The following is a 24050-nucleotide window of genomic DNA, read 5'->3' on the forward strand; positions in this document are numbered from 1 at the left end:
ATAATTATCAAAAAATTGGAAATGAAATATGATCAGAAAAGAAGAAAGTTGAAAAAATCCTCATCACCCAAAGACAACAACCATTAATATTTTGGTGGTTACTATTCCAAATCCGTTTCTACACATACAGATAGACAGACACACGCACACACATAGTTGTTTTGTTTTGTTTTGTTTTTTTGAGACTGAGTTTCACTCTGTGGCCCAGGCTGGAGTGCAGTGGGGCGACCTAGGCTCACTGCAACCTCAGCCTCCTGGGTTCAAGCGATTCTCCTGCCTCAGCCTCCCTGATAGCTGGGATTACAGGCATGCGCCACCACGCCCGGCTGATTTTTTGTATTTTTAGTAGAGATGGGGTTTCACCATGTTGGCCAGGCTGGTCTCAAACTCCTGATCTCAGGCGATCCACCCGCTTCAACCTCCCAAAATGCTGGGATTACAGGCGTGAGTCACCGCGCCCGGCTACACACACACTTTTTTAATGGGCATATATTTTAGCACTCGCTTTTCTTTTTCTCAGTGTGTTGCAAACACCTCGGTGTCGATACACACCATTCGGCAACGTCCTCCTAAAGGGCCGCAGAATACTGCGTGTCGTGGCGTGTGCCTTACGGGGAAGCTACTAGCTACTGTCCAGTTGAACACCACAGGCTTCGGGGTCAGAAGACAGCTTTCCCCAGAACAAGCACCTGAAGCTCTGGGGCCTGCCGCTCTCCGGGAGAGAAGTACGTGGAGGACGGCAGCACGCACCCGCCGGGATCCCCAGGGGCATTCAAGGTAATCGCGTGTGTAACGCTAAACGCGCTCGGAAACGTGCTCGGATCCCACCAATGGCATCTGAGGCCGCGTAGCCAAACTGGCCTTGAACTCTCCTTAGTCCTGCCCAAATGGCACATCCTGGAGCACTGGATTGACCGTGGGTTATTGATCATCAGCCGGTTTCCTCCCCTCCCCTGCCCTTCCCACGTGCACGGATTTACTGATATTTTTTTCCCGGAAATTGAGTAAAACAAAACTAAGCGCAGATGAAGCGGAGGTACGGGCGGGTTTCGAGCGCGGGGGCCGGCGCGCTCCCTCCCCACGGCGGGGCTGTCCCGGGGGACCCGCCCAGTGAATCCCGGGCGGCAGGGACGGGCCCGCGGCTCTGCGGGCCATTGGCTGCCGACTGCGTCACCTGCCCGCGGTGGGGTAGAAGGAGGGAGGCGGGAGGCGAGGAGCTGGGCCCGGGCGGGGACGCCGCGGCGGGGAGGCCATGGCGGGGCCCGAGCGCTGGGGCCCCCTGCTCCTGTGCCTACTGCAGGCCGCTCCAGGTAAGGGCGCGGGGCCGCGGGAGGGCAGGGGAAGAGGGCTCCCGGGGACAGGCCGCGTCCACCCTCGGACCCGGAGCTCCTGGGACAGGCAAGGGGTCCGCAGCCACCCGAGCCAGGTGAGAATTGGCCCTGCTTACGCGCCCCCAGTTAGCTTCTTCCCAGGACGGAACAGAACCGGGTCTTTGAAATTCCTCTCCCGCAGGAAACTAATCCAGTTTCCTAATGCTTCCAGCTTCAGGAGAACAGGAAAAAAGACAGCGGCAGTTTTATACTGCATCTTCTTTTTTAATAAAGTGCTTTTTAATGTTTCCTAAAGAAAGCACTGATCCCTGTGTGAAAACCACCCTTGACCCTAAAGTGTAGGCAGTAGGGAAGGTGGGACCGATTGATGTCCCTTCCCATTCCTGCCAGGCCTCCGGTGGGACAGAGCTCTGGTTTCGCCTGTGCCCTGCTTCCTAACAAGACACTTTTTTTCCCCCACCTCTACTGTTAAGTAAGGTGTTGGTACAAAATTCCTTGCTGTAGGACCCAACCACCAAACCTCACCGCCCACCACTCCAACCAAAGCAGGGAGGAGAAGGTCCAGAAATTGCCCCCAGGATATTTTCCTGGTCTTGGACTCACAGTTTGAAGAGCTGGTAAGGTCCCTGGGCGTAATCCAGTCATCATAAAAGTCAATATTTATTGAGCAACTTCTTTGTGCCAGGCACCACATTATTCTAGAAGCCTCACAGTCCAGCCATCCTAGGAGGTAGATATTATTCTCACTTTTCCAATGGGGAAACTGAGGCTTTGAGCAATTCAGGGAATTGCTTAAGAAGGACGGCAGAGGTGAGGTACACAGAAGAGAGAAGATGGGCTGAAGCAAGCCTGGCTAGGTCTGGCCTCTGGGGTAGGCACCTGGGATAGGCTGTCCATCCACTTGGTCACCAGGCCAGCCAGGGATGCATGCCCCAGCCCACAGTGCCCATAGCAGCGTTCTCTGTGGCTGATGAGGAACAGTGTACCTGTGTGTGGAGGGAGGGTGGGGTCTTCTGTTCCCCTTTCACTGTCAAGCCCAGACCTTCTTGTACTTTCATCTGATAAATATTTAATATACACAACACTGACTGTGGTGCGATGATTTAGGACTAAGTACAGCCAGATCTATGTTCAAATACTGGCTCCTGTGTAGCCTCAGGCAAGTTAGTTAGCATCTGTCTCTAAGTCTAGTGCCCTTTCCATGGAAGCAGAATGAATGACACCACCCCATAGGGTGGTCTGTCCCAAGGATCACTGAGGTTTTGCATGTAAAGAGCCAAACTAGTGCCTGGCATCCTTTGAAGGCTTCACAGAGGAACGTTGCTCTAGCTGCTGTTTTTCTCCTGTGACCTAGCTCGAATTTGGGGACTGTCCTGCCGATAGGATACCTTGCAAACAGCCTGGTCTCCTGTTGGTCACCTGTTAGGAAGTCCAGAAGCTGGGAGTAGTAATAGCACTAGCCTCGTAGTGATACAGTCCCAGCTAGAGGACACAGGATAAGGTAGAAGCAGGCACCCACTTTTGGGTCTAAAAGGTTATGGATAGGCATCCCAGGCTGGGGAGAGCCATCCGTAGAACTGGGTCCTCCCTCCCTGATGCCATTCTACAACCTGTATGGATTTCCATCATGGCCCATGGGACATTTCAGGGCCCTGAATTCTCCATGGGACCATGAGCTCCTATAGGGCAGGAATGAAGCTGTGTTCTTTGAAATCCCTGGCATACCATGGTCAACAGATCTTGTTTGACTAGTAGTCAACAGATGGAATAGTTGGAATCATAAAGCTGAATAGACCCCATGAGAACCTGGAGGACAAAGTACGGTCAAGAGCTCGGACTTTGGAGTTGACTAGGCCTGAATCTGATTCTACAACTTAATAGCTGAGAGGGCCTTGGTTTTCCCACCTGTAATGATTATAATTATTATAATGAATACCTGCCTCCTGGGGATGTGGTGAGGATTAAAAGAGAAAGTGCAGGGAAACTGTTTAGCACAGAACCTGGCTCATAGAACACCGTACACATTAGCTTCTATTATTATTATTCTTTTATTTATTTATTTATTTTGAGATAGAGTCTCACTTTGTCACCCAGGCTGGAGTGCAGTGGCGCAATCTCGGCTCCCTGCAACCTCTACCTCTCGGGTTCAAGCAGTTCTCATGTCTCAGCCTCCCAAGTAGCTGAGATGACAGGCATGCACCACCATGCTCAACTAATTTTTGTATTTTTAGAAGAGACGTGATTTCACCATGTTGGCCGGGCTGGTCTCAAACTCCTGACCTCAGGTGATCTGCCTACTTCTGCCTCCCAAAGTGCTGGGATTACAGGCGTGAGTCACCATGCCCAGCCTTAGCTGCTATTATCATCATCATCATTATCATCATCATCATCATCTCCTTATAGATATGTCAAGGAAGATTCCCTGGAGGAAGGGACATTTGAATCAAATATTTCAAAGACTAGGTGGTGAATACCAGGCAAAGACAACTGGGTTTAAAAACATCCAGAAGAATGCAGTGGTTTGGCAACATAGAGAAGGAAGATTACCTGGTGAGCCTGTAGGGTAGCTGTTGGGGAGAGAGCAGCCAGATGGCCTGGCCAGGCCAAGCCACGTCAGGCAGGGCCTCACACACCTCAATAAGGAGTGTGGACTTTATTCTGAGGCCAAGGAAAGGGCATGAAACTGGGGAGTGGTGTAATCAGATGCATATTTCAGAAGATGAGGATTAACAGAGAAGGAAAACGTGCCATGGAGGGGAATAGAAGTCAGTTAAAGGTGGTCAGGGAAAGTGTCCTCGAGACAGTGACATCAAAGGAGTGTGAAAACAGCAAAGGAGTGAGCCAGGTGGATATCCAGGGGTAGAACTGTTAAGGCAGAGAGAACAGCATGAGGGAACAGCGTGTGCAAAGGCCTGGAGTTGGGAGTGTGGCTGGGGTGCTCCAGGAAAGGCAAAAAGTCCTGTGTGGATGGAGATATGGGAGCAAGGGAGGGGTGGTGGGTCAGATTGGGTAGGGCTTTGGTGGTGATTGTAAAGACTTTGGAGTTTAGACCAGGCGCAGTGGCTCAGGTCTGTAATCCTAGCACTTTGGGAGGCCAAGGTGGGTGGATCACCTGAGGTCAAGAGTTCGAGACCAGCCTGGCCAACATGGTGAAATCCAGTCTCTACTAAAAATACAAAAATTAGCCAGGTGTGGTGGCACACACCTGTAATCCCAGCTACTCTGGAGGCTGAGGCAGGAGAATCACTTGAACCTGGGAGGTGGAGGTTGCAGTGAGCTGAGATTGTGCCACTGCACTCCAGCCTGGGTGGCAGAGTGAGACTCTGTCTTGAAATAAAATAAAAATAATAAAGACTTTGGAGTTTACCTGGAGTGAGATGGAAGCCTTTAGAGGGCTGAAGCAGAAGAGGAACATGATCTAATGTTCATTTTTAATCCTTCCTGCTATGTAGAGAATGGACTGAAGGCAAGGTGTTTTATATATTTGTCTGTTTTTTAGAGGCAGAGTTTTGCTCTGTTGGCCAGACTAAAGTGCAGTGGCGCAATCATGGCAGCCTTGAACTCCTGGGCTCAGGCGAAACTCCCACCTCAGCCTCCTGACTCTCACCATTGTACCCTGCTAATTTTTTTAAAAAATTTATTTTGTAGAGATGGGGTCTCACTATGTTGGCCAGGCAAGTCTTAAATTCCTGGTCTCAAATGATTCTCCTGCCTCTGTCTCCCAAAGTGCTGAGATTACAGGTATCAGCCACCATGCCCGACCTGTTTGTTTTTTTAAAAAGGGGAAAAAGCCTTTTAATAGTATGAGATGTTTTCTGGTGTTTCTACCATAAAGCTCTTTTGTAAATCAAAATGAGAACGTAATTATAGATAGGGCAGTGATCTTAGACTACGGTGCAGACTTTTCATCTTACATTTGGGCTCGTGAATTTTAGTATAACTGATTATGACAGTGTTTCTTACACAGTTATGATCTAGAGCAGAACTGAAAACAAAATAACACATACCCTACGTCAATACGTTCTTCTAGTAATATCTGGGCTTGGATGAACCTGCAGAAGTAGGTAAAGCTGTCAGATATTTTCTTAAACCAACAGAAAAAAATGTATATGACAGATGTTGTATTTATTTATTTATTTAAGACAGAGTCTCGCTCTGTCATCAGGCTGGAGTGCAGTGGTGCAATCCCTGCTCACTGCAACCTCCACCTGCCAGGTTCAAGCGATTCTCCTGCCTCAGCCTCCTGAGTAGCTGGGATTACAGGCATGCACCAACACGCCTGGCTAATTTTTGTATTTTTAGTAAAGACAGGGTTTCACCATGTTGGTCAGGCTGGTCTCGAACTCCTGACCTCGGGGTCTGCCCACCTCAGCCTCCCAAAGTGCTGGGATTACAGGCGTGAGCCACCACGCCCGGCCTGTATTTATTTTTTTTACTACTATGGAGTCCAATGTGAAATTCTCATAACTAGGCAAATACATTGTTAACATGTAAGCACATCTAGGTATGAATATGCACATAGTCCATTAATTACATCAGGGGAATTAAAAACATACTTTTAAGTTAAAATGAATTTTCAGGAAAAAAAAACTGTATTCACAAATCTGAAATGTGAGTACAAAAATGAAATTGTGAAATAAATAATATAGGTGTCACCTAAACTTCCATAGTAACATGCCTGCAAATGTGGATTTAGTGATCTTCTACCCTGGGACAAGGGCTTTTGAGAGCCTCCAGCTAAATTAGGGTTCCAGTAGCAGAGTGGCTGGCAAGCCTGCCCTAATGAACAATGCTGGCGAGCTGGGCGTGGGTACTCACGTGTGCCCTTCATGGAATACTTTCTTTTTTTTTTTTTTTGAGATGGAGTCTCGCTCTGTTGCCCAGGCTGGAGTGCAGTGGCATGATCTCAGCTCACTGCACCCTTGGCCTCCTGGGTTCAAGCAATTCTCGTGCCTCTGCCTCCCAAGCAGCTGAGATTACAGCCCTGTGCCATCACATTCTGCTAATTTTTGCATTTTTAGTAGAGATGAGGTTTCACCACATTGGCCAAGACTGGTCTTGAACTCCTGACCTCAGGTGTTCTGCCTGCCTCGACCTCCCAAAGTGCTGGGATTACAGGCGTGAGCCGCTGCGCCAGGCCCATGAAATGGTTCTTACCTGGCGGACAGCCTAATGGCCTAGCTGTCTAACCCATGGCTGAGGGTCCTTCACACTTGTTTATACTGGCAGACGTCCCTGTGACTCTTGTCTCATCCATGTCCAAGTTTATGCCTGTCTGACTATTGCTCTGGCACTGGGAGCCAGCCTGTGTTCCCAGCAACCCAGGGAAAACCAGGCCTTGGCTGGGCCCGGGTCCCTGAGATGGAAGGTGCAAATTCAGTACACTACCTCAATGGGAAACAAGTTCAAAGGCTTATTACTTACAGATCCTGAGCAGGGAGGGCGCAATGAGTAGGGAGGGTCATCCTCCATCCTGGGTCACATGAAGCAGGAATGAAGAGTCAGGCAAAAAGAAAGTGAGAGCTTGTGGCAATGGGAAGTATATTATATAAGGGACTGGAGTGTGGGTCAGGTTAAGTTTGAGGGCAAATATTTGAATGGTCCCTTTAAAGGAATGGGTGGGAGATGGGGAGCCCAGTTTGCCAGGAGGGAGAGATGCCTCTAAGTTCTTATCTCTGGCCACTGGCTTGGGCCATCTGAACGTGGCATCTATTTCTAATGCCTAGGCAGCAACCTTTGCTGTGTCATCTGCCTTACACAAGGTTGAAGCAGGGAGACCGGTCAGGAAGCCTTTGGTGCAACCCATGTTATTTACTCAGCGGATGTTTATTGTGCACCTACTATGTGCTGGGGCCATGGCAGGCAGGCTCTGGAGTTGTGGCTGAGAACAGGACAGAGCCCCTGGTCCCTGATAGCCTCAAGGCTGCTCCCTCCTGGAGGCCATTAGGTTCCTGTTCCGTGGTATTCTGCTGGAACCCTCAGGTCCCAGAGTGTACAGGAGCCTCCCCTCCTGGTGCAGGGTCTTCTCCCATGGCCCAAGGGCTGCAGTACAGCCAGTCGGTGGCTCCTTGTTCCTCAAACTCAGTGAGCGTCTGCCTGCCCTTTGTGCTGCCCCTCAGCTTGGGATGGCCTGAGTCAAGACCAGCCAGGAGCTACAGGCTTCATGACCCCTTTCTTTCCCCAGGGAGGCCCCATCTGGCCCCTCCTCAGAATGTGACACTGCTCTCCCGAAACTTCAGCGTGTACCTGACGTGGCTCGCAGGGCTTGGCAACCCGCAGGATGTGACCTATTTTGTGGCCTATCAGAGGTAGAGGGGACTCTCTCGGCTGGTGGATGGGAAGACTGAGGGGGCGGGTGGGGGCTGGAGGGGCCTCCCTGGGGCAGCTGTACCCAGTGTAGGCCGCATTGGCTAGCTCTCTGGGCCCCACGGGAGATAGCATGTGGCCGGCATTTGGAGAGGGGCTTTTGATAAAGGTCTGAAAGTGGGAAAGATGTTGAATGAAGAGCAGCATACACGTGACCAGTCCGCCGGGGCGGGGATAAGTCTTGGAGGAAAGTTGGTGTAGGGCATGGATGGAGCTGTGGGGGCCAGAGGATGAAATTCTCAAGTGGCTGGATGAGGTGCTTGGAGCTGTCCCAGCTGATCAGTGAGGCAACTAGATACACGGCAGAGGAGCTGTTACCTGGGCAATTAGGCATCCCTGAATGATCACACTTTTTTTCTCTCTTTTTTTTTTTTTTTTTGAGACAGAGTCTTGCTCTGTCACCCAGGCTGGAGTGCAGTGGCTTGATCTCGGCTCACTGCAACCTCCACCTCCTGGGTTCAAGTGATTCTCCTGCCTCACCCTCCAGAGTAGCTGGGATTACAGACATGCGCCACCACACCTGGCTAATTTTTGTAATTTTGGTAGAGACAAGATTTCACTATGTTGGCCAGGCTCGTCTCGAACTCCTGAGCTCAGGCGATCCACCTGCCTCAGCTGCACGAAGTGCTGGGACTACAGGTGTGAGCCACCGCGCCTGGCCGAATGGTCATACTTTTCCCAATGGGATCATTCTCAATTTGGAAGCCCAGGCGGCCACGGTGAATCCAGAGAAATCTGACAATGGAAGCAGATCCACCATCTTCGAACATAGATGGAATCATTGGAAGTTCTTTAGCAGGACAGTGAGATGATAGAAGCAGAAGCTCGGGAGGACCCTCCTGGAGTTGGTAAGGAGGGGAAAATAGGAAGGGGAGGAGACCACCGTGTCCTCAGGGAAAATAGGAAGGGGAGGAGACCACTGTGTCCTGTGCCAGGTCAAGGGCTAAGGGCCCTATGCGAATATTTCACTTCCTTCTCCCAATGTGACCAGGCAGGCTCTGTGTTTTCCTCATTCTAGAGGTGAGGGGATTGAGCTCAGAGGGTGCTGTGTCTTGTCTGAGGAAGGATGTCATGGAGCCAGAAGGGGAACTCAGGTCTGACTCCAACACTTGTGCCCTTCCTGTTCCATCACATTGTCCCTCTGTGTGCGGAATCCACATGTGAGTGATGGGGGCCTGACTTGGGCGGGGACAGACTGCAAGAGAGCTTTCAAAAGCTAAAGCACTATCAGGTGGCAGAAAACAGCTGATATTTACTGTGTGGCTGGCACTGTGTCACACATGTAATGAATTTAATCTCACAACAGCTCTGTGAGGACAAGTTCAGTACGTCGCTTTACAGAGGAGGAGACTAAAGCGCCAAGGGTGTATTTTGCTCAAAGTCACACAGCTGGGTGTAGTATGGCTGGAATAAATTTATTCAGGAGTTGAAAGTCTATCCTCTAGGACCAAGCATGGTGGCTTACGCTTGTAATCCCAGCACTTTGGGAGGCCAAGGTGGGTGGGCAGATTGCTTGAGTCCAGGAGTTCAAGACCAGCCTGGGTAACATGGCAAAACCCTGTCTCTACAGAAAAAATATAAAAAATTAGTGAGGTGTAGTGGTGTGTGCCTGTGTTCCCAGCTACTTGGGAGGCTGAGGTGGGAAGGATCACTTGAGCCCAGGAGACGGAGGTTGCAGTGAGCTGAGATCACACCACTGCACTCTAACCTGGGCAACAGAGCACGATCCTAAAAAGAAAGAAAATCTATCCTCTGGACTTCTATGATATTTTTCATCTCTTTCATACTTTTTAAACAACTGTGAGGGTTGTAAAATAGTGATATTCTAATTATACAATTTTTTCATTTGTTAGTTGGAATTATTTTATAAAGAGATGTATCCTCTCATCTGGTATTTGATATCCAGTCATACTATTCAAATAGGCAAGAGAAGATAAATGCTTGATTCTTTTCCTTTATTAATTTTTAAGATAATGAATTGGTTCCTTATCATCTCCCAAAGGTGATTGCTAGTTTATTATTATCGTTATGATCTCAAGCATTTAAGTATATTTGGTGGTTTCAGTCTATTGCGACATGCTGTGGTCATTGAAGCTTGAAGTGCCACATCTTTGCCCAGTGGGAATCTCATCAAGCTTGCTCCTGAGTCCTTTTAACTTGACCCTAGTGGTCAAGTTAAATCTTTCCAGATTTAACAAATATCTTCCCAGGTGTCTGTTACGACAAGATGTTCCAGGTCCCTCTGGTACAACTCCTGACCTAAAACCTGCAGTTGGCCATTTATCCATTTAGTAAGAAATGGTTATGAAGACTGTAATCTGCATGCTAGCTATGCTGATCACCACTTAGCTATTGCCATTGGTCTTTTCAGCGAACAGAGTGATGTGTGCATACCACAGACACACACATAGACATACTTTTTTTTTTTTTTTTTTTTGAGATAGAGCTTCACTGTCGCCCAGGCTAGAATGCAGTGGCATGATCTCGGCTCACTGCAACCTCCGCCTCCTGGGTTTAAGAGATTATCCTGCCTCAGCCTACTAAGTAGTTGGGATTACAGGCGCCCAGCACCATGCTCGGCTAATTTTTGTATGTTTAGTAGAGACGGGGTTTAACCATGTTGGCCAGGCTCGTCTCGAACTCCTGACCTCAAGTGATCTGCCCTCCTCGGCCTCTCAAAATGCTGGGATTACAGGCATGAGCCATCGCACTCTGCCTACATGTACATAATTTTTAAGATAAAATGCCCAGTGAGTTTATAATGGTGCTTCCCATCTAAATTTAGTTCCTTAGAATTTTTTCCTGACTTCTATGTTACATCTGTATTTTCTTTCTTTCACATTGAGAATCCTGTTTCTCAAGGACAGGGGAGATGATAGGACTAGAATGACCTATAATTACTCATTTTCTTTATCCCAAAACATATATACTTGCCTCTTAATAGTTTCTTGCTCTTTTTGCCCAAAGGGTTTGTGATGGTTAATATTAGGTGTCAACTCAGTTGGATTGAAGGATGCCTAGATGGCTGTTAAAGTTTTGTTTCTGGGTGTGTCTGTGAGGGTGTTGCCGGAGGAGATTGACATTTGAGTCAGTGGACTGGGAATGGAAGACCCACCCTCGCTCAGTGTGGGCACAACCCAACTGGCTGCCAGGCTGGCTGGAAAGCAGGTGGAAGGTGGTGGGATAGTTTCACTTGCTGGGTCTTTCAGTTTCCTTCCTTCTCCCATGCGGGATGCTTCCTTCTGCTCCTCCTGCCCTTGACCATCACACTCCGGGTTCTTTGGCCTTTAGACTCTTGGACTTAAGTGAGCGGTTTGCTGGGGGTTCTCGGGCGTTTGGTCACAGACTGAAGGCTGCACTATCGGCTTTCCTGGTTTTGAGGGTTTCAGATTCGGACTGAGTCACTATGGCTTCTTTCTTTCCCACCTTGCTGATGGCCTATCGTGGGACTTCGCCTTGTGATCGGGTGAGCCAATTCTCCTTAATAAACTCCCTTTCATATACACATATAACCTATTAGTTCTGTTCCTCTGGAGAACCCTGACTAATAAAGGGTTGTTGCTTCTTCTTTAAAATCTAGTAATTTTATTTGACTGTGTGTTGGTATTGCTCATTCATTCCGAGTTGATATTTTTAGGTACTCAATATTCTCGCTTAATACATAGTTCCAAGTCATTTTGATTTTAGGAAAGTTTTCTTAAATTATAGTTTTAGCATTTGTTCTATTCTCTTCTTTTATTTTTGTCTTTAGGGACTCATATCATTTGTATGCTAAATCTTGTTTTTCTGTGTTCAGTATTTGTCTTTTGGGAACAGTGACTCACTCCTATAACTCCAAGACTTCGTGAGGCATAGGTAGGAGGATCGCTTGAGCCCAGGAGCTGGAGACCAGCCTGGGCAACATGGTGAGACCACGTCTCAAATTAAAGAAAAAGGAGAGAATATTTGTCTTTTTCTTTCACATGCCTTTTATCTGTCTATCTATCTACTATTCTGCTCTCTAAATGAAATAGGTTTCACTCTTGATTTTTTAAAAAAGTGTGTGCTTTCATGTGTGAGATTATTCAACATCTCATTTGTAACCTTCCTCTTGGTTACGTTTATTTTTTCCTGAAACTCTAGTCTGCCTTTAGCTGACATGTTTGTAACTAAGAATACACATTTCTTATTATACCCTGCCTTGCTGAATTAATTCCAATTTTCTTTTAAAACCAACATTATTGAGTTAAAATGTATATAGAATAAAATGTTCCCATTTTAAAGTAAGTATACAATTGGATGAGTTTTGACAAAAGTATGCACCCACATACCCAACCACCACAATCAAGATGTAAGACATCTCTGTCACCCCAGAAAGTTCCCTTATCCACTTTGCATTCAGACCTCCTCTAGAGCTAGGCAGCCTGCTTTCTGCTTTCTGACACTGTGGATTAAACTTTGCATGTTCCAGAATTTCATATAAATGGATGCGTATAGTATGTACCCTTTTGTGCCTGGCTCCTTTCCCTTAGCATAATGTTTCTGAAATTCACCCATATTGCTACATGTATTCGTAGTTAATTCCTTTTTATTGCTGAGTCGTAATGCCATTGTATGACTACGTACGACATTTGTTAATCCATTTTCCCGTCAGTGGATATTTGGATTGCTTCCAGTTCTGGGCAGGTATTCATTTGCTAGGGCTGCTATATGCTTGCCCTCTAGAATCCCAAAATATGTGTCCTTCTCATATGCAAAATACATTCACCCCATTCCAACAGCCCCAAAATTGTTTTTTATTTTTATTTATTTATTTATTTATTTATTTATTTATTTATTGAGACAGAGTTTTGCTCTTGTTGCCCAAGCTGGAGTGCAATGGTGTGATCTCGGCTCACTGCAACCTCCGTCTCCCTGGTTCAAGAGATTTTCCTGCCTTAGCTTCCTGAGTAGCTGGGATTACAGGCGTGCACCACCACACCCGGCTAATTTTTTATATTTTTACTAGAAATGAGGTTTCACCGTGTTAGCCAGGCTGGTCTCGAACTCCTGACCTCAGGTGATCTACCCGCCTTGGCCTCCCAAAGTGCTGGTATTACAGGCGTGAGCCACCGCACCTGGCTAGCCCCAAGTTTCTTGACCCATTTCAGCATCTACTCTAAGTCCAAAGTCTCATCTAAATCAGATATGGGTGTGACTGGAGGTGTTACTCATCCTGAGGCCAAATTCCTCTCCACCTATGGACCTGTGAAACCAGACAAGTTATGTGCTTTGAAAGTAAAGTGATGGGACAGGCATGGGGTAGACTTCCCCATTCCAAAAGAGAAAAATAGGAAAGAAGGAAAGAGTGACAGGTCCCAAGCAAGTCTAAAACCGCGCAGGGCAAATTCCATTAGATTTTAAGTTTCAAGAACAGCCCTCTTTGGCTCAGTGCTCTGCCCTCTGAGCCCACTGGGGTGGCAGCCCCATCACCTTTGCCCTGAGTGGTAACCCTACCCTCGAGTCACTGGTTAGCAGCAGCCTAGCCTGCTGAAACTACGGAGGGGACAGTGTTGCCTCCAGGTCTTTGGTGGTGGTGACAACCCTGCTGATCTCTGAATCATCTTCCAGGTAACTTTTCCCTATTCTTGAAGGATATTGTGTGTTCACAGCCAAATAGCTCCAGTTCTTGTCCCTTCCTGTAGAATCCTAGAAGTCCGACAGCCTTCCTTCATTCTGTCCCATCTCCGTCCCCTTTAGTCAAAGCTGGCAGTGCCTCTGCTGGTATAATCCCATCAGGATTTCTAATTTCTGCTTAAATGGCTGATTAAGTCTATGAGTTGCACCTCTGATCTCTGTCAAAAGGTTGTTCTAGCCACAACCTTAGTGTCCTCCCCAGAATATGCTTTCTCTTTTTTTTTTTTTTTTTTTTTGTGCAATGTGGATAGGCTGAAAATTTTCCAAAGCTTCAAGTTCTAGTTCCTTTTTGCTTACCAATTCCTTTCATATATCTCTTCTCTCACATTTTACTATAAACAGTAAGAATAAACCAGGTTGTACCTTCAGCATTTTGTTTAGAAATCCCTTCAGCTAAGCATCCAAGTTTATGTCTTTTAAATTCTCTTTTTGCTGTTTATTTTATATTATAATTTTTGAGATGGCTAGCCAATGATCTTTTAACTTCTAATTTCTGCAAAACACTAGAAGACAATTCAAGCAGTTCTTTTCCACTTTATAACAAGGATCACCTTTCCTCCAGTTTCCAATAACACATTCCTCTTTTCCACCTGAGACCTCACCAGAATCACCTTTAATGTCTGTATTCCTACCGAGAGTCTTTTTAAGGCAATATAGGCTTTCTCTAACATGCACTTCAAACTTCTTCTGGATTCTACCCATTATGCAATTCCAAAGCCACTTCCACATTTTTAGGTATTTGTTACATCAGCACCTCATTTCTGGTGCCCAAATCTGCATTGGTTTGCTAGGGTTGCCATAACAAAGTACTGCGGTCTGGGTAAACAACAGATTTTTATATTCTCAAAATTCTGGAGTTTGGAAGTCCAAGGTCAAGGCATTGCTAGGTTTAGTTTCTCCTGAAGCCTCTCTCCTTGGCTGGCAGATGGCCGCCTTCTTGCTGTGTCCTCACATGGCTTTTTCTCTGTGTGTGTTCCCTCTGGTGTCTCTTCCTCTTCCTATAAGGACACCAGTCCTACTGGATTAGGGACCCAGCCTTACTACTTCATTTAACCATAATTACCTCTCTAAAGACCTTATCTCAAAATACAGTACCATTGGAGATGAGGGCTTCAACATATGAATTTTGGGGGAATTCAATTCGTCCATAATAGGGCTATCATGAATTAAGCTGCTGTGAACATTCATGTACAAGTCTTTGTGTGGATATGTTTTCATTTCTCTTAGATAAAGATCTAGGAGTATCAACCTGGGCAACAAAGTGAGACCTCATCTTTACAAAAAATTTTCAAAATTAGCCAGGCCATGGTGATGTACACGTGTAGCCCTGGCATCTCAGGAGGCTGAGGTGGGTGGATCCTTTGAGCCCAGGAGTTTTAGGCTGCAGTGAGCTATGACTGTGCCACTGCACCCCAGCCTGGGTGACAGAGTGAGACTCTGTCTCTAAAGAAAGAGAGAGAGAGGAGGAAAGAAGAAAGAGAGGGAGGGAGGGAGAAGGAAAATGGATCTAGGAGTAGGATTTAGGAGATTAGGTAATGAATGTGTACTATTACAGGGACCTGTTGAGCTGTTTCCAAAGTGACTGTACCATCGTTCATTGCCACCAACAATACACGAGAGTTCTAGTTACTCCATGTGCTTGTTAACACTTAGTATTATCAATCTTTTTCATTTTAACCATTCTAGTGAGTATGTAGTAGTATTTTATTATGGCTTTAATTTACAACTCCCTAATGATGAATGATGTTGAACATCTTTTCATGTGCTTATTGGCCATTCATATATGTTTTGTGAAGTGACTATTCAAACATTTTGTCCACTTTTTATTAGGTCACTTGTTTTCTTATTATTATCTATGAATATAAATCCTTTATCGGTGTATGTATTGTGATTTTTTTTTTTTTCCCCAGTGACTGGACTTTTCATTTTCTTTAGGCTTTTTTGGTGGGTTTTTTTTTTTTTTTTGAAAAGAGAAATATTTTAATTTGATAAAAATCCAGTTTATCAGGTGATGTAGACAGAATTATACCCTACCCCACAAATTCATATGTTAAAGCCCTAACCTCTAAGTGACTATTTGGAGATGAGTCTTTAAGGAAGTAATTAAAGTAAAATGAGATCATAAGGGTGGGCCCTAATCTAATAGGACTAGTGTCTTTATAAGAAGAGGAAGATACCAGGAGTGTACACATACAGAAGAACGGCCATGTGAGAACAGAGCAAGGAGATGGCCATGTAAGGACAGAGCCAGAAGACAGCCGTCTGCAAGCCAAGGAGAGGGGTCTCAGTAGAAACCAAACCTGCTGATGCCTTGATCTTGGACTTCCAGCCTCCAGATTTCTGTTGCTGAAGCCACCCTGCCTCTGGTGTTTTACCATGGCAGCCCTTGCAGGCTAATATATTAGATTTTTTTCCTTCAACAGTTAACGCTTTTGGTGGCCTAAGGAATATTCACCTGACCCAGGGTAAAGAAGATTTTTCTTCTATGCTTTCTTCTGGAAGTTTTATAATTTTAGCTTTTATATATGTTTTTAACTTTCCTTCTTCTTGCCTTCTGTTTCTTTTAAGGCATCATCTATTGTGTTAATTTGTTATTGTATTCTTTCTGATTTATTCTTCACTTCTGAAATGAGTGTTGCTTTTGTGAAACATATATAATTCTTTTCTGTGTCTGAGTTTTGCTAATTAGGTTTTACGTTGTTCTTTCATATCCTGTATCACTTTTTACTGTCTTTTAGCCCATTTTGAAGTGTCAGGGTTCCAGTTTTGATCTGTTCATGGATATGTTTTTGTGACATGTTTCTTCTGGCTTCTTATCATTTATTGCTTAGCTTATTAATTTCAATTCTTTCTTATTTTTCTATTATAAGTATTTAAAACTATAGGTTTTCCTCTAAGTATTACTTAGCTGTATTATATGTTTTTATTTATATTATTTGGTGATCATTCACTTTCAGCTATTTATTACTTTCCATTATAATTCTTTCTTTCTTCTATGAGTTGTTTTAAAAAACATTTTTAAGGCCAAGTGTGGTGACTCACATCTGTAATCCCAGCACTTAGGGAGGGTGAGGTGGGAGGATTGCTTGAGGTCAGAAGTTTGAGACCAGCCTAGGCAACAAAGTGAGACCCCATCTCTACAGAACATTTTTAAATATTAGCTGGGCCAGGCGTGGTGGCTCATCCCAGCACCGGTAATACCAGCACTTTGGGAGGCCAAGGCAGATGGATCACCTGAGGTCAGGAGTTCAAGACACGCCTAGGCAACATGGTAAAACCCCATCTCTACTAAAACACAAAAATTAGCCAGGTGTGGTGATAGCTGCCTATAATCCCAGCTACTTGGGAGACTGAGGCAGGAGAATTCCTTGAACCCAGGAGGAGGAGTTTGCAGTGAGCCGAGATTGCACCACTGCTCTCCAGCCTGGGTGACATAGTGAGACTCTGTCTCAAAAAAGAAAAGAAAAGAAAATTAGCCGGGTGTAATGGCATGTACCTGTGGTCCCATTGACTCAGAGGCTGAGGCTGGAGGATCACCTGAGCCCAGGAGTAGAGGCTGCAGTGAGCTATGTTTGTGCCACTGCACTCCAGCCTGTGCAACAGAGCAAGACCCTGTCTCAAAATATATATATTTTTTTAAATTTCCAAACTTCCCTTAGTTCTCTTTTTGTTATTAACTTTTAACTGGATTTTTTGCAGTCAGAGGAAATACTTTATGAGACACCTATTCTTTAAAATTTCTTAAGAATTGCTTTGTGTTAATATTTTGTTAATAGTTCACATGTGGTTCAACCAATTTGTTTGTTAGTTCTGTATATGTTCATTAGATGAACTGGATAACTGTGTTGTTCTTTATTTATTTATGTATTTATTTTTCTTTGTCTATTCATCAATTACTGGGTGAGAGGTATTAAAATTTCTTGTTGTAAGTGTGGCTGTTCACTTTCTACCTGTCGTTTGTCTATGTGTGCTTTATAGAGGGTGAAGCTGTTTAGTAGGCACACATAAGCTAGAATTTTTCTGTCTTCCTGGTGAATGGAATTGTTTATCATTATCTAATGATTCTTTTCATCTTTAGCATTGCTTTGGACTTTGAAGTCTGTATTTTGCCTGCTGTTAACACACCTACACTGGTTCCTTTGGTGTGAATATTTGCATAGTATAACATTTTCCATGAAGAAACAAAACAGAGGAATTGGTTCTTTCTCAAAATCTGTTCTTCGTGCCAGCCCCCATCTCAGCCTTCTCCATTCACCCTCGGTCACTCTCCAAACCCAGGAGCAGTCCTTGATACTCCTTTTCCTCACATTCTACATCCAATCCATTAGCAAGTTCTATTAGTTCTATTATCACCTCCAAAATAGATCCTGAATCCAGCCCTTTCTCACTGTCTCAACTGTCATCCTGTTTCACACTCCTGCCGTGGCCTCCTTGCTGGTTGACCAGAGTGATCTTGTAAAAACATGTTAGGCCAGGCACGGTGGTTCATGCCTGTAATCCCAACACTTTGGGAGGCCAAGGCAGGTGGGTCACCTGAGGTCAGGAGTTGGAGACCAGCCTAGCCAACATGGCGAAACCGTGTCTCTACTAAAAATACAAAATTAGCCAAGTGTGGTGACGCCAGCCTGTAATCCCAGCTACTCGGGAGGTTGAAGTAGGAGAATCACTTGAACCCGGGAGACGGAGGTTGCAGTCAGCCAAGATCATGCCACTGCACTCAAGCCTGGGCAGCAAAGCAAGACTGCATCTCAAAAACTAAAAAATAAAATAAAATAAAAATAAAATGTTAGGCTCCCTGGGTCTCTGGCTTAGTCCATTTGTACTGCTTTAACAAAATACCTTAGAATGGGGTAATTCTAATAATTGCTATTAATAAATAATAGCAATTTACTTCTCACAGTTCTAGAGGCTGGGAAGTTCAGGGTCAAGGTGGCATCTGACTCCGTTCTGGTAAGGGCTGCTCTTTCCTTCCAAGATGGTGCCTTCTCACTGCATCTTCACATGGTGGAAGGGCAAACGCTGTGTCCTCACGTGACAAAAGAGATAGAAGGGCCAGGCAGCTCTCTGAAGCCTCCAGGTTGGAGTCATGAGCCTGCATGTTCCCCTCTGACATCCACAGAGTACCCATCATGGTCCTTGGCATGCAGTAGGTGGCCCATAAACGCCTGAATGAACAAACATATAGTAATGGCCGCTAGTACTAAGAATAGCAGCCACCGCAACAGCCCTGTGAAGGAGGCATTACAGATGAGGAAACTGAGGCTTAGGAGCAGGGACCTGCCCATGGTCCCAAAGCTAGGGAGAGACAGGGCTGGGATTCCCACTCCCATCCATCTGGCTCCAGAACCTGAGTTCCTGACCAGGCTGTTCTTATCCTGTCTCAGCCGGTGGTTGCCTGTCTGGACGGATGGACCTAAAGTCAGTCCAGCCAAACGGAGGAACGCGTGATCACCTGTTCTCTAAGTTCCCTGACCCTGAGAGGCTGAATCCATGGCCCAAGCTCTCCCGTCTCCTCCCCCAGCTCTCCCACCCCCAGACGGTGGCGCAAAGTGGAAGAGTGTGCAGGAACCAAGGAGCTGCTGTGTTCTATGATGTGCCTGAAGAAACAGGACCTGTACAACAAGTTCAAGGGGCGCGTGCAGGCGGTTTCTCCCAGCTCCAAGTCCCCCTGGGTGGAGTCCGAATACGTGGATTACCTTTTTGAAGGTAGGTCTGTGGGTAAGGGACTGAGTGGGAGGCTCTCCATCCCATCCAGGAGCTATGCTCAGTGGTACTGTTCTCCTGACCATCTGTCTTCCACTTACCTGAAACAGAGGGCAGCTCCCTGGGGCCAGCCCCTTTGAGATGGGGCATGGGACCAGCAACAGCCTGGGGCCATGTCTGGTAGCCTGTCAGGGAGTTAGGGGAGCTCCAGCGTGCACCTTCTGCTAACAATGTTCATTATCTTCAGTTGAGCACCATTTCGGTCATGGACTACACAAGGCACTTTATATGCTTATTCCTATTTTTTATGTTCAACCTCTCTCCTTAAAAACAATGTTTAAAACAAATTCTGGGCCAGGCGTGGTGGTTCATGCCTGTAATCCCAGCACTTTGGGAGGCTGAGGCAGGTGGATCACCTGAGGTCAGGAGTTTGAGACCACCCTGGCCAACATGGCAAAACCTCGTCTCCACTAAATATACAAAAATTAGCCAGGCTTCGTGACGGGTGCCTGTAATCCCAGCTACTCGGGAGGCTGGGGCAGGAGAATTGCTTGAACCTGGGAGGCAGAGGTTGCAGTGAGTCAGGATCACGCCACTGCACTCCAGCTTGGGCGATGGAGCGTCTCAAAAGAAAAAAATAAACAAACAAAAAAATTCTGTTTGCAAAAGTGTTTTTTATACACTGCAGAAATGTAGGGGATTGGGGAGTGGTAAAGATGATGGAAAAAAAATGTCTCATACTTACTGGCAGAAATCACCAATTGACATTGGGTGAGGAGAGCACCCTTTTTTTTTCAGTCTATTTTTAATCTTCACAGCAAACTTGTGAGGTTCATTTCCATCAACCCAAGACTCACAGACGCTAAGAAACTTGACACCGCTAGTAACCGGTGGACACAGATATGACTGGAGCTTTCTGACCTTGGGCAGGGCCGGGTAACAAGCGGAGGATAAATGCCCTGACAGTGTCCTCAGAGAGCTGAGAGCTGTAACTTGCTGCCCAGGCTTCTCACAATGTTCAAGGACAAAATAAGGCTTCAAGAGAGAAGAGGGACGGACTGACTACAGGGCAGCAGGAAAAGATGATAGAGAAGGAAGAAGAGATGATTCATGTGGAAAGAAGCTGACTGGGTGGATGGATAAAAGGAGGGAAGGATAGATGGATAAGAAGAAAGGGAGGATGGAGAGGATGGAGGAGGAAGCGATGGAAAAATGGGAAGGAAGGAGGTTGGATGGAAGGATGGATGCCTATTAGGAAGAAAATATGGGTGGATGGAGGGATGGAGGATAGGAAGTATGTTAGTCAAGGTTCTCCAGAGAAACCGAACCAATAGGATATAGATAGATACAATAAGAGGAGGCCAGCCATGGTGGCTCACACCTGTAATCAGAGCACTTTGGGAGGCTGAGATGGATGGATCCTTTGAGGTCAGGAGTTCAAGACCAGCCTGGCCAACATGGTGAAACCCCGTCTCTACTAAAAATACAAAAATTACCCAGGTGTGGTGGCACACACCTGTAGTCCCAGCTACTCAGGAGGCTGAGGCAGGAGAATCACTTGAACCTGGGAGGCAGAGGTTACAGTGAGCTGAGATCATGCCACTGTACTCCAGCTTGGGTGACAGAGCAAGACTTTGTCTCAAAAAAAAAAAAAAATTATAATAAGAGGAGATTTATTTATTTATTTATTTATTTTTTTTTTTTTTTTTTTTTTTTTTTTTTCCCGAGACAGAGTCTCGCTCTGTCGCCCAGGCTGGAGTGCAGTGGCCGGATCTCAGCTCACTGCAAGCTCCGCCTCCCGGGTTCACGCCATTCTCCTGCCTCAGCCTCCCGAGTAGCTGGGACTACAGGCGCCCACCACTTCGCCCGGCTAATTTTTTGTATTTTTTAGTGGAGACGGGGTTTCACCGTGTTAGCCAGGATGGTCTCGATCTCCTGACCTCGTGATCCGCCCGTCTCGGCCTCCCAAAGTGCTGGGATTACAGGCTTGAGCCACCGCGCCCGGCCAAGAGGAGATTTATTATGGGAATTGGCTCATGCAATTACAGACACAAAAACATCCCCCAATATGCGGTCATGTGCTGGACAACCAAGAAAGCTTGTGGTGTGATTCCATCTGAGTCTGAAGACCCAAGACCAGGGGAGCACTGGTGTAACCCCTAGTCCAAGGCCACAGGCCCGACAATCAGAGGGGCCACTGGTATAAGTCCCAGAGTCCAAATGCCTGAGGACAGGAAGCTCCGATGTCCAAGGACAGGAGAAGCTGATGTGCTAGCTCAGGAAGAGAGCACGTGAATGTGCCATTACTCCTCCATTTTTTGTTCTCTTTGGGCCATCAGGGGATTGGATGATGCCCGCCCACACTGGTGAGGAGATATCTTCACCAAATCTACTGATTAAAATGTTAATCTCTTCTGGAAAAATCCTCACAGATGGGCCCAGAAATAATGTTTTACTATCTACCTGGATATCCCTTAGTGCAGTTAAATTGACACATAAAATTAACCATCACAGGCCAAGCACTGTGGCTCACACCTGTAATCCCATCACTTTGGGAGGCCAAGGTGGGAAGATCCCTTGAGGATGAGGTAGGCAGATCCCTTGAGCCCAGGAGTTCAAGACCAGCCTAGGTAACATAGGGAGACCTCATCTCTACAAAATAAATAAATAAATAAATATTTAAATTCGCTGGGTATGGTGGTATGCACCTGTGGTCCCAGCTATTTGGGAGGCCAAGGTGGGAGGATGACTTGAGCCCAGGAGGTCAGGGCTGCAGTAAGCCATGATTATTCCATTGCACTTCAGTCTGGGTGACAGAGCAACACCCTGTCTTAAAGAAAGAAAAAATTTAACCATCACAGAAGGCAGAAGAAAAGGCAGACGGGTGGATGAGATGGGTGGATAGATAGTATAGAAGAAAAGTGGGACATCCAAGCAGGGAAGGAAGGGCTGGGGCGAAGGAGAAGTGAGGAAGGAAGGAAGGAGAGACAAGAAGGAAGGATGTGTAGAAAGGTAGAAAAGAAAGATGAATGGATGGATGAGAAGAATGGATGAGTAGGTTAGAAGGCTGACTGGTGAGATAAAAGGTGGGAAGTATAAATGAATAATAAGAAAAGAGGCATAGGAAGGAAAAAATATTGGTTAGAAAGGATGATTGAGAAGAAAGGAAGGGTGGTTGGGAAGGATGGATGGATGGATGGATGAGAAGGAAAGGAAGGATAACAAGGCAGATGGGAAGGCTGTCTGGCTAGAAGAATGGTAGACAAACCACAGTAATCACTGGAAGGGTAGGAATAAGACATTAGAAGAATAAAGGGAAAGATGCAAAGAGATTTAAAATGTTTTCATTAATTTTCATGTCCTCCCTGAATTTCTCCTGATTCTACAGCCCCACATCCCAAGCCAGGGTGACCCTTCCTGCCTTTACACTGCCTCCACAGTTTTCCTGCTCTCATCTGTGGCCCTGATCACTTTCTTTTGGTAGTTTGCATATTTCATTTACCCCAAAGCTTTCAGCTCCTAGAGGTCAGGATACAAGGAGGCCTCGTCTCCCCATTCCCCTCAGCTCCCTTCCCAAAGCTTGATATCTAGTCAGTATCCAATGTTTAGGATGTTTCCTAGACATGTAAGTAATGGCATCATGAAGAAGCCACGTGTTTACCTTGACCACAAACACAGGGCAAAGGTGACTAGTGTGGTCAGAGATCCCACTGGCTGGGAATCAGGGAAGGCTACATGGAAGAAGTGGCATTTTAGTTAGAACTTGAAAGGTGTTGTATTTAGTTTTCTCTGGCTGACGTATTCCTTGTCACATTGCCCTCTCCATCTTCAAGCCATTGGGCAAGGCTAGAGGGCCCTCAACAGACTGTCAGTAGGAATGTGGAAGTTAAAGAATCAGAGTGCAGAAAGAAACAAGCTGCATTTTAGAGAAAAGCTAAATCCCCTCCAAGAATACCTCAATCATCATGAACAGCCTGTTAGTAGACACACTGACACTCAAGGCACTGCTTCACAAGGTAAGGAATGCATTATTGAAAACTTGAGAGGGGAGAGCCTTGTTCCATACTGGCAGAAAGCTTAGCAGAATTGTGTCCTGCAGTCTTGTGGGAAGCAGATCTTGTAAATGATGAATTTGAATGCTTATCGGAGGAGGTTTCCAAATAAAATGTGGAAGGCACGGCCTGGTTTCTTCCTGCCACTTACAGTAACATGCAAGAGGAAAGAGAGAAAATGAAGGAAGAACTTAAACAGAAAGGAACCAGGACTTGATGATTTGGGAAGTTCTCAACCTATGCAAAAAGCAATAAAATTAAGAGATTGTGGCTGGGCGCAGTGACTCATGCCTGTAATCAGTCCAAGGTGAGCAGATCACCTGAGGTCAGGAGTTTGAGACTAGCCTAGCCAATGTAGGGAAACCCCATCTCTACTGAAAATACAAAAATTAGCTGGGTGTGGTGGTAGGCACCTGTAATCCCAGCTACTGAGGAGGCTGAGGTGGGAGGATCACTTGAACCCAAGAGGTGGAGGTTGCAGTGAGCCAAGGTCAGGCCACTGTACTCCAGCCTGGGTGACAGAGCAAGACTCCATCTCAAAAAAAAAGAAAGAAAAGAAAAAAAGAGATTGCTCCGAAAAATGTGACTTAGAGAAACAGACAAGTACATGATTGTACCAAACTTCAGGAAGATGAAAAGATCAAAGTACTGAGTTGCTCAAAAGGCTTTTTGAGGAGATTAAGATTATAACTCACAGTCCCCTTCAATCAAACCAGGGGACTTCTAGGAAGCTGAAGAGCATTGTCCCTCAGCCATTTCAGCTGGAGCCAAAAGTAGAGAAGGGCTTATCTGAAAAAAAGATTTATGCACCTGGCTTTTATCTAATAATGCAGTGGATTCCCCCATGACATCCATAGGAGATCCATAAAGTTCCTGAGAACTTTACATCCACAGAAACACTGTTATCTTGGGCTAAATGGAACACAGAGCATATGAAATCAAA

The 24050-nt window shown here is 45.9% G+C and overlaps 1 protein-coding gene across 3 annotated transcripts in view; it reads left to right on the plus strand.

Annotated features, from left to right (window-relative positions):
- The first annotated feature begins 1190 nt into the window (after positions 1–1190).
- The window catches only part of IFNLR1 (interferon lambda receptor 1), a 33231-nt gene continuing 10371 nt past the window's right edge, over positions 1191–24050 (plus strand). For 2 of the 3 annotated variants that reach the window (XM_007980031.3, XM_007980037.3), the window contains exons 1-3: positions 1191–1310; positions 7516–7639; positions 18874–19058. In XM_007980031.3, the coding sequence (XP_007978222.2) occupies positions 1253–1310; positions 7516–7639; positions 18874–19058 (367 nt within the window). In that variant the 5' untranslated portion in view covers positions 1191–1252. Of the gene's footprint in view, positions 1311–7515; positions 7640–18736; positions 19059–24050 lie in introns of those variants that run through there. The other variant, XM_007980033.3, reaches the window with a different exon arrangement.

The sequence above is a fragment of the Chlorocebus sabaeus genome, chromosome 20, assembly GCF_047675955.1.
Source record: "Chlorocebus sabaeus isolate Y175 chromosome 20, mChlSab1.0.hap1, whole genome shotgun sequence".
NCBI lineage: Eukaryota > Metazoa > Chordata > Mammalia > Primates > Cercopithecidae > Chlorocebus > Chlorocebus sabaeus.